Source organism: Vespa velutina, chromosome 6 (genome assembly GCF_912470025.1).
Source record: "Vespa velutina chromosome 6, iVesVel2.1, whole genome shotgun sequence".
NCBI lineage: Eukaryota > Metazoa > Arthropoda > Insecta > Hymenoptera > Vespidae > Vespa > Vespa velutina.
In genome coordinates, this window is record NC_062193.1 from 5,258,241 (window position 1) to 5,269,612 (window position 11,372).

At 36.1% G+C, this 11,372-nt stretch overlaps 1 protein-coding gene and 1 long non-coding RNA gene across 18 annotated transcripts in view; one reads left to right on the top strand and one right to left on the bottom strand.

Annotated features, from left to right (window-relative positions):
• Nucleotides 1-3,371: 3,371 nt before the first annotated feature.
• LOC124949949 (protein hairy) overlaps nt 3,372-11,372 on the bottom strand; it is a 17,442-nt gene continuing 9,441 nt past the window's right edge. For 2 of the 3 annotated variants that reach the window (XM_047495868.1, XM_047495867.1), the window contains one exon: nt 3,372-4,848. In XM_047495868.1, the coding sequence (XP_047351824.1) occupies nt 3,856-4,848 (993 nt within the window). In that variant the 3' untranslated portion in view covers nt 3,372-3,855. The remainder of the gene's footprint in view (nt 4,849-11,372) is intronic. The other variant, XM_047495866.1, reaches the window with a different exon arrangement.
• Nucleotides 7,398-11,372, top strand: part of LOC124949950 — a 118,521-nt gene continuing 114,546 nt past the window's right edge. For 3 of the 15 annotated variants that reach the window (XR_007101229.1, XR_007101222.1, XR_007101220.1), the window contains exon 1: nt 7,398-8,454. This is a non-coding gene — a long non-coding RNA (uncharacterized LOC124949950). The remainder of the gene's footprint in view (nt 8,455-11,372) is intronic. The other 12 variants (XR_007101223.1, XR_007101231.1, XR_007101227.1 and 9 more) reach the window with 9 other exon arrangements.

Consider the following 11,372-nt stretch of genomic DNA (forward strand, 5'->3'; position numbering starts at 1 on the left):
AAGACGTCAGGCTTACATTGCGGTTTACGTTGGCGTATGCTAATGATATGACTCAATTAGCGGCTTCCAAAAAGTTCTGCCAAGGGAGAAAATAAAAGCACCGTGAAATTCAGCCCTGATTACAACTCGATAACTTCGTCTTTAATGATCTTTCAAGGTGGACGACGAAACACGCCCTTTTCATGGTCACCAATTCTTTTTCCCTATTTCATTCTTTATCTAAATATTTCTTTCTTATTTTTTCTCTTCATTTTGTTTCTCCGTTTATTCCCACATTAGAACGTGACTTTTATCCAAATTTATTTGTATATTTTTGTGAAAACGTTACCTTCCAAATTATATCGTAATAGGAAATATTAACGATAGAGTAAGATATTCTCTTTTCGAAAGTTTTATTGATTGAAATTAAGATTTGTATGGGCGCCTAACCGGTACGATATCGGCTGATTATTTAGCCAATCGACAAAAATTAATCGACTTCGATCCAAAATATTTCCATTTACGTTTGTTTCGTCGTGCGTTTTCGATCAATAAAAAGTAACTTTAACGAAATATATTATCTTTGTAAATATATACGTAAATGAAATGGTTGAAAAGGAAGAAAAAATGGAAAAAAAAGAAAATAATAATAATAAAACCAAAAAGATTATTTACTTGGTCGATGATGTACTTACTTACATTGATGATCAAACCAAAGTGTCCTTTGATCGAAAGTGTCGGCGACGGGCGTGCGTATCGTAATCGTCAAAGTCAATTACGCTATCTAAATTATATAGTCCTTTTGTGGTCACGATGAGCACACACGCGTCACGAGTCGGAGGCACGCATCGAAGTCCGGATTTGGTGCGTACAAGTACATATGTATATATATATATATATGTATATATGTATATATATACATATGTACGTAGGACATGCACATGGTCGACCGGCTCGACAAGCGCGTTAATAATGCAGCCTTGTCATTTTGCGTGAGAGCGATCACGTAAATTGCTCGAACTCATGGATTTTCGAGTCATTATATCTATATATTTCGATAAAAATATATATACGTATATATACACACACATATATATATATATATATATATATATATATATATTTATTTATTTTACATCTGATTATCGATGCGAACTCAAAATAGGGTCTATATAATTCGGCTACCTAGATGTGTATGTAAATATAATAGACGTGCGTCACATATTTGAATCGTATCATTTTATTTAATAATACAATTCGTATTTAAATATCTCTAATTGTGTGAAGCGTTCATATATATATATGTATATATATTAAAAGGAGTCGTACGTTGTTCGTATGAAGGAATTGATGAATTTTACCGTTTGAAATTTTCTTTTCTGTTTTATTTTTTTTTTTTTTTTCTTTTTTTCTCTTTGAATCCGATATTCGATTCGATTCGATATGTTTGACAATCGATTTAGTCAAGCCGACGAGAAAGAATATGAGCGTGGTATAGTCGTAGCAACATCATGAGGAAAAAAAAGAAAGGTTTACGAGCGGTCACCTCCCTCTCATTTCTCTCTCTCTCTCTCTCTCTCTCTCTCTTTCTCTCTGGCGCAAATAGCCGGACTTAACGATCGGTAATCGGTTTCTCGCGGCACGGTCGTTAGGACTCGCGCGGGCTCTAGGACGTCCAGGCAAAAAGTTTAATGACTAGAAAAAGAAAAGAAGAAAGAAAAGGATTGGCATTAACGATCGGCGCTTTGCCCTTGCCGTACTCGTCTTTTTCCGTAGCGGCCGAAAGACGCTTCGTCGAAGGTCGTCCACACGAAACGCACGCGTTAAAAGAAAGATATAGATATAGAAAGAGAGAGAGAGAGAGAGAGAGAGAGAGAAAAAAGAGAGAAAAATTATGTATGTACGATGTTGAAGAATATCGTGAGTCAGCCTTTAAGAATGATGTTTCGTTATTCGATATATCGCACGGAGAAACGGAAGTGATCAAATTGTATAATTAACGCGCGCGAGTCAGTATACGATCGACGAATGCATGGGACGTTTTGATAACGTGACTAAAACAGATTTCATATTATCCATTAATTTTCGATTCATTTATCATCCTATCTTTCGCAGCTAACAAGAAATTTCTCGTTACTTACTTACCGTATTTATTTAATTTTTTTCTTTTTTCTTTTTTCTTTTTTTTCTTTTCTTTTATGTTTTCTTTTTTTTTTTTTTTTCGATACCACCAACTAATCCTACGTAGGCTTCCTACGTGTAATCGTCGTTTGATCGAGGATATAAGGTCGAAGGAATCAAGAGAAATGAAAACTGATAATTAAGATATATACAGTTCAATATATATGCCTATATTGACTGCCTGTCTAAGTACATTGAATAAGGAATTCGAATTCCAGAGATATTTAGCAATTATAGACGTAAGTTTACGTGGTGAGATGATGGTGTCTCTACAAGTGTAATTTCACGATCTCGCACGCTTTCACTCTATTCGCTATCTCGCAGCACTCTCTTAGATCCCCTCCATATAAGTCACCCCTTCTCCCCTCTTTCCATCCCTCGCCCCAACTTCGTCCCACCCCATCACACCTTCAAACCCTTTCTCTCGTTCTCTCGCAGTCCCTTGCTAATAATACACGCATATACATCTAGATAACATCAAAATAAATCTATATCTCGACAATAGCAATAGTTCTGATCGGGATTATGTACACACGATGTCTCGGTTTAAAACGCATTTAACGTATCACTCGCTCGTTCACTCGCTCGCATGCTCGCACACTCGTTCCACATTCTTTTTATCTGTATTTCTTTTTTTTTTTTTTTATTTCACTCACGCATACATGCACGCACTCATACGCACGTTCGATTCATCGCTCTTTACTACTTCTTTCATCGTTCATTTACATACATACAATTAATTGTTATAATTAACATAACGCGCGCCTCTACGATACGTATCTATCGTTTTTTACGTATCATCATTATCATCATCATCATCATTATCATCATCATTATCATCATCATCATCATCATTATCATCATCATCATCATCGTCATCATCATTATCATCATCATCATCATCATCATCATTATAATCATCATTATCATTATAATTATCATCATTATCATGATCATCATCATGAATATTATCATCATTTTCATCATCATCATCGTCATCGTCATCGTCATTATCATTATCATCATCATCATCATCATTATCATCATCTTCGTCGTCGTCGTCGCTGTCATCGTCGTCGTCGTCATCGTCGTTGTCATTTCATCGAATCACAAGTCTTTGCACGAAACTTTGTTTTTAATATTTATTTCCATCGGAGAAAATTCGGTAGCTCCATCAGAGACGTCAGATAATTTCTTCGTTTTTTTTTTCGTTTCTTTCTTTCTTTCTTTCTTTCTTTCTTTTTTTTTTCTTTTTTACGATCGTTAAATTTTTTCGCCTCGTTTACTACTTTGGCATTCGGAATCGCATGAAACTGCTTCGAAGAAGAGAAAGAACTTCGAGTTTGACGTCAGACGGCTAGCGTTAGCGCACGTACATACATATGTACATACATATATATGTACTTACACGTTTCTCTTGTACGAGTTGGTATCAACGAGTCGTGAGAAAAATTTCGACGAATCCTCGGCTCCTTCCGATGAAATCGTTCAAGCGAAGGAAAAACCATCTCGTCTGCCTTTTCCTTGACTAGGGGATGTTGTCTTGAATCGAAGCTGTTTCACTCGAATCTCCATCGATATATATATATATAACATATATATATATACATATATATATATATATATATATATATATATATATGTATAATTTATATACAAATAAGATCGACGATCGATCGGCCAAAGGTATTCGATTTACCAAGGCCTCCACATGCTCTCTTCATCCTTAACGGCCTGTTGACCGAGCTGCGATGGGGATGGCATTCCAACAGCGATTTCACTACCCGCATGACTAGAGGGTCTCTCCTCGTGAACAATCGCACCGTCGGTTGTCGTTCGCGAAGGTGGTATCTGCTGTTGTTGCTGTTGCTGTTGATGTTCGACACCCGGTATACCGTGAATAGAGGTCCTCGAGCCTGTCTTCAATTTCTTCGAATTGGTAGTAAAGTCAAGAGGCTGTTCAGGTTGATCTTGCATTCGAGGGCTCTTACTAGGTTTCACACCAGTCGCGGTTTCCTGCCAATCCTGCATCTCTTCGTGAGGTCTTTTGGCTAGTTTATCCGTTGCCTTGAGCAAGGACATGTTGGTAGCTGCCCAAATTGCAGTTGGTGGATTCGGTCCGATACTGATGCCGTTCGCCGCAGCCGCTGCAGCGAGTTGGACGTAGTGACTAGGTAGAAGGAAAACTACCTGGCCATCAGGTAGTCTTGAAGGTATCACCTGAACGACCGACAGCATATTCGGATTTTGCTGTGACGTTGAGGCTTGATCGACCGGTATACCGGAAGGGTGATGGGGATCCAGACCAGCTGGATTTACTTGACTGAATGCCGACGTCGGTCTGCTACTGTTGTTGTTCTCGTCTCCGGCCGTCGTGCTACTATCCGGCCTGGCTGTCTCCATCTCCGGTATCTCGGACTTTATCAGACCAGCTGGGTTCAAGGCCGTACTGCAATGAGGCGTCGGTGGCACGTGGTGATCCAAAGGACCAGGACTCGTAGCTCCGGTCACACGATCCGTCACGCTACCCGGACTGCTACCCAATCCGCTGTCAGGTCTCGATCCAAGATCTAGATCAAGCTCGGACACGCAACTGTCCAGATGACGAAGTAACCTCTGCTTCACTGCCGGGTCCATCGGCGTCGTATTGCCCGTAATGATGTCTGGGGCATCGAGATATCGACTCACCTGAAACATGATCAATGCGGAACATGTAAGATGACGGAACAAATGGATTACTACGTCCTGTAAAATCAGTTCATTATATTGACCATGGTATTGTTCGAATGATTTTCTTCGGAGAAGAATCGACGTGGCATCGGAACGTTAACGTTTTAATACGAATTCCACGGTAGATTGCTTGCTATATTATTGTCGGGAGTACGGCGTAATTGAATATTTCGCCGACTGCTCTTTAATCCCTGATTCGTGAGCGCGTGTTAACGGCGGTGGGCCGCGACCAGCCACGAGATTAGTCGTTACTCGATATTTTCGCGGCCGCTTGTAATTTATTTAATAGTCGTAACGATAACACACACCCGTCGCGATAAAAAAAAGTCTCTTGTTAATTACGTGGCTATACGTTTCTATTCGAAGAGATGCAAAATATACCGATCGGTCTTCGATTTTTATATATAATTTTCTCTTTACATTTACTCTTTTCCGAATCGAAAGGTACTTGGAAAACTTTATTAATTTTAATTTTCTAAAAACGTGAATCTTTCTTTTTTTCTTTTTCTTTTTCTTTTTCTTTAAATCAATCACATTGTAGAAAAATACGTGACGTTTGTAATTATAAACATCACGGTAGCAAAGATCGATTCCCCCCTTAATCGGAACACGACGTTCAGAATTGGTGATCCGCCTCCAACTTTAACCCACGCGCGATATATATTAAAACGTGGGGTGTTCGAGCGCGCGCGCGCGCGCGCACCCGCGTCACGTTCGCGTGTGGGTGCGTGCTGGGGCCGCGAGTTTTGCTGACGGCTAAAATATCGACTCACGCGCGCACAGCACGTTCGACTAAACTTCTACGGGCTCGTTTCGAGACGTTGCCTGGCTCTCTACGATCCCGAGCTTTTATGGTTCGCTAGTTCAAAATAAAGCAATAACCGAATCCGGTGTTGGAGAAGTTTGCGCGTTCTGGAGTACTTCTAGACTACTGCCACGTTCGTTCCGATCTGGTTTGTTAAGAGAAAGAAGGAAAAAAAAACAAAAAAGAAAAAAAAAGAGAGAGAGAGAGAGAAAAGAAAGGGAGAAAAAAGAAAAAAGAAAGAAAGAAAAGAGAAAAAGAGTTCGCACACGAAGTGTGCTCTTTTAATAAATTTACCGTGAAAACGAGCTGTCGACAATTGAGAATAAATGATTTATATTTAATGTTCTATCAATGCTGCACATTTTCTATGTTTGTTTTGTTTTTTTGTTTCTTCATATTACATCTATTCATATTTATATCGTAGGAGAACTTTATTGTTATAATTTCTTTTTTATCTTATTATTATTATTATTATCATTATTATTATTATTATTATTATTATTATTATTATTACTTCGTTATAATTTATTGATTTTTAATAATAAAAAAAAAAAAAAAAAGAGAAAAGAAAAAAGAAAATGAAGTATGTAAAATAGTACGCTCGTCGATAATTCAGTTCGATAATTTTTGTTCATTTAAAAATTGCGCCTAACTAGGAAACGTGGATCTTTTGTCATTGATATAGAAACGCGATTGGAACCGGAGAGAAACAAAACGGAATCGGAGTGGAACGGAAATGGACCAATGGACAAAAGCGTATGGCGTCATATCTCATCGCTTCACTGTTCGCTTTACGAGCCCGTAAAGTTTGCTTCAAGAAGAGCCTTCTTCGTGGCTCTGTACCCTCTTATTCTCGAGCACACCGAGACGTGACTTTGCTTGAAAGTTTGCCCCTTCGTCGTCGTCGTCGTCATCGTGGCGTCGTTCCATCGTCCATCTCCTTTCTCTCTCTCTCTCTCTCTCTCTCTCTCTCTCTCTCTCTCTCTTTCTCTCTCTCACTCATTCTTTTTCGCTCTCTCTTCACTTTCCGAAAGTGCCGTATGAACGCGTTCGTAGAAAACTTTTCACCTACTTGGATCACACCGGTAAGAAAAACTAAAGATACTTTTTCTTTTATAAATCCTCTGATCAATTAAAAAAGAATAAAAAAAAGGAAGAAAAAGAAAAAACCTATCGAATAATATTTAAGAATAAAATTGTCCTGATTATATCATATAAGTGATTCTCAATTTCTACTTTTCTCTCGAATTTTTCGTATATTTTTATTATTGTTATAAACACGTTGATACACACACACACACACACACACACATATCATATATCATTTTAATCTTAGATATAGATATAATTGTTAAGATAAAATAATTCATTTATTGCCAGAATTTTAATATTTTAAATTGTGAATAACTAAAAAGTGAGTGCAATGGTTTTTTTTTTTTTTTCTTTAGTTACAAGAATGGCCAATGAATGACGTGTGGTTGGTACGATATTACGATTATCGAAATTATTGCTTTCGATTATCGAAATCATTAACAGTAATTATAGATTGCAGTGGATAGCTAAAAGTATATATCTATTACGTAAATTCTGGTGATAATATTTATTGTATATTTTGCCTTGACTCCGTGTCTTCTTTTCTGTATACATACTGTATCCGGATATTTAGGTATCTGAGGTAAACAACATAAAATTTTGATCTCCGCGTGATCTGCTTTCTCGATCAGTAGAAATTTAGCAACACTCGAGGACGCATCGTATAAAAAGGACAAAGACGATACGATATTACTTTTCGCTTTACAAGAAAATTTCATTTATAGATATTAATTTTATGTATCGTTGGTTTTCAAGATATCTTTTAAATATGCTTAGCTTTATTATTTCTTCAAAATTAAATCGGATAATCGTCGAATTACGAGAATAAGTGAGAAAGAGAGAGTGAGAGTAAGAGAGTGAGAGAGTGAGAGAGTGAGAGAGTGAGAGAGTGAGAGAGTGATTTTCTTTTTGAATTTATAATATTTAGCGTGTGACGATATATTTTTTTAATACATATGTATCGAACACTTATGTATTCCTAGATATGATATGTAAATAATGTATAATTTTATTTTATTACTAATTATGTTAAAGGAATACACATGGAGACGTGAGAAACGTTTTATTTTTAAGGAAAGAATGTTATATAATCCAGGAGTCGTATAATATAAATAATCAACGACAGATGGCGCATCGATAGAAGAATTAGTTTCGATCGTAATAAATCACGTTCGGTGATGTTATCCGTAGAATAATTCTTTTATTTTATCAATTGTCGTTGATCATAGTTTCTTGAAGATCTTCAATTAGTGTTCAATCAAATAGAAAAATAGATAAAATTCAAGGGACAATATTGACGAAGAGAATCAATGTGTATATATATGTTTTTTTTTTATATGCATAAAGTGTTACGCGTTTTGTAACTTAGGTTAGCTTTGTTATAAAGTAAGGTTAGGTTTGTTAAAAAATACGCTACAAATGCGTACACCTGTTTGTATAGAAAAAAATACGTACTTACGATCTTTACATCGTTTCTATTTTTCTTTTTCTTTTTTTTTTGTTACATCACTAGTGCATACGTCCTGGTATTACTACTCCTTCGTGCTATACGTGACAAGGAATACAGAAGAATCATTTGTATGGTGATCAAGAGCAACATATTTTCTCGATTTAATGACGCTTTGCTAATAATGGCTCTCATCGATATAGAACAAACCGTATGTTGGGTGAGTACAAACGATAACAAGAATATATATTTCTTAAAACTTTCTTTCTATTTATCGATCTTATTATTATCATTAATTTTTGAACTAAAAATATTCATATTATATATATGTATGTCTAATTGTATATACATACATATAGATTACAATACCGTGTATATGCCATTTAAGACTAATTATTTATAAATTTTATATCGTACGAACGGTGCCAGATGAATTGTAAAATATGTCTAAAAAATTTTATTTCATTTATTACTATTATTTATTTTTTACCATTATAACTATATATATAGAATACTATATATATACATATATATATATATATATATATACTTTTTATATAATAATTATATATAGATTTATATAATTTAAGAGCTATTTAAATATTTCATGTTCGACGAATAAATAAATTGAAACTTATTTACGCTAAACCAGTCTACAATATAACAATAACATACGGGGCATTTCGAAATTCTTATTAGAAATTCTTATTAGAAATTCTTAGGTCTTATATAGAAAGGGGACAGAGTAAATAAAGTTTTGTATAAGAATCTATATTTGAGCGTCCATTTTCTCAAGGATTTATGTATAAATCTTCACAGAACGAAAAGGTTAAATATTTTTAATCGTCGTTTATATAGAATTATCGTGTACATGAGCGACCGTTGATCACGAAAGTGTGATCTAAGTTACAAAATTAACAATAATAGTAATAATAATAATTAAAAAAAAAAAAAAAACAGTTTATTACGTAATGCGTATGGCAATGATTTACTTTTTTTTTCTATTCTTTTCTTCTTTTTTTTTCCTTTTTTTTTTAATTTGATTGCACTTATATCGTACTTTCATAACAATTGATTCAATTATAGAAAATAAGAAATAAATAAATAAATAAATAAAGAATTAAAACAAAAAATATATATATATATATATATATATATAAAAGCAAAAAAAAGGGGATGGAAAGAAGAAGAAAAAAGAAAAAAAATACATGGAAATTAAGAGAGCAGGAAATAGAAAGGAAGGAAGCATTAAATTTTCACGCAGTCGATCGTTCGTCCATCCGTCCGTTCGTCCGTCCATCCGTCTGTCCATCCAACTAACCAACCAACCAACCAACCAACCAACCAACCAACCAACCGTCCATCCGTCCATCCATCCGTCCGTTCATCCATCGGTTTGTTCGTTTCGCCGCAGCAACGTTCGCGCGTTTATTTTCTTCCACTCGCGATTTACGGCCGTAGCCGTCGGTGCTTCTTAATCGCGACGCAGCGTCAGCCACGCTCGTAGTTTTGCGATAACCGACGCCACCAGTAATCTCGCTTACATGCGAGAAGCGACGGTGGAGATGGTGGCGGAGGTGGTGGCGGAGATGGTGGCGGAGGTGGTGGCGGAGGTGGTGGCAACAGTAACAGCAACAACGGCACCAGTACCAGTACCAGTGCCAGCAGCCGAAAGGAGTTCGAACGATCGTCTGTCTTTCTCTCTTTCTCGTTACGAGCATATATATGTGCATGTACGTATACATATATATATATATATATATGTATATATACGTAGTACGTACTTAACAGTGGAGAACAACCAAGAATCGCTTGCACGTTCGCGCATCGTTTCAACAAAAAGAAACGAGACTTCTTTTAACTGATCATTTTACTCACCCATTTTCTTTTTCTCTTTTTTCATTTTTTTTTTCTTTTCTTATCTTTTCTTTTTTACTTTGTAGTTTTTTAACATCGAAACCTTTATTTCTATAGTGGTATGTAAACATTCTCCCGTTCATACTCGAAAATACAATGGATGAAACCAGAGATTTTTTTTTTTTTTTTTTTTTTTTGAAGATCTGTGCGAACGTCACAGACTATATATATATGCATATATGTCAAGCCTTTTCTATTTCGATTGGAGAAGGTCTATCAGGTATCCAGGTGATTACACTTAACAAAATGAATCGAGGGTTTGCTTTATGTATGTATGTGTATATATATATAGCCTCGATTTTTATGTTCGAAAATATTCTATTCTCTAAACATCCCTTTCCATAGCCTTATGTATTTTTATTACCACTCCGTATACATATGCATATATATTACGTATATAGGTAGACATGAACTAGCCAACTTTCAGTTTGATTTAATTTAATTAAATTTAATTAAATTTAATTTAATTTTTCTTTTTTATTTATTTATTATTTATTTATTTATTTATTTATTTATTTATGCACAAGCACTCGGGAGCCTTTCTGAACGTTTTCTCGTGCGTTATGTAAAGCATCATTAGTCGAGTTTGCTTGCACGAACGTCGTCCATCCTGTCTCGAACGATTGCGATAATCGTTGCGATTCTCTCTCTCTCTCTCTCTCCTCTTTCCTCTCCTTCTCCCTCTCTTTCTCCTCTTTCCTCTCCTTCTCCCTCTTCCTCTCCCTCTCTGCTTTTATATACTTCCCCCATTTCCGCATTTCCAGTCTCTCTCTCTCTCTCTCTCTTTCTCTCTGTCTCTCTCTCTCTCTCTCTCTCTCTTTCTCTCTGTCTCTCTCTCTCTCTCTCTCTCTCTTTATCTCTCTCTCTCTCTCTCTCTCTCTCTCTTTCTCTTTTTTTTTTCTCTTTTTCCTGGAAAAACGTGGCCGAGTGGAAAGATACGCAGGTATGTACTTAGGTACTTATACTCTCGCACGGTTAACGTTTAGCACCTCTCTTTTCGCGGCACCTTTATCGCTGCGGGTACAGAACGCGATAACGTTTCCGTACGTACGCGACTCCGATAGGTCGTCCTGTGTTTTTGTCGATCATCGAGCGAACTTTTATCGGTACGACGACGTAACCACGATCGTTGTATCGTATTTGACATTGGTGTTACGTGTACAACAAATTTTGGAACGATTCGAATTTCCATTATCTTATTTCATATCGATCATTTATTTC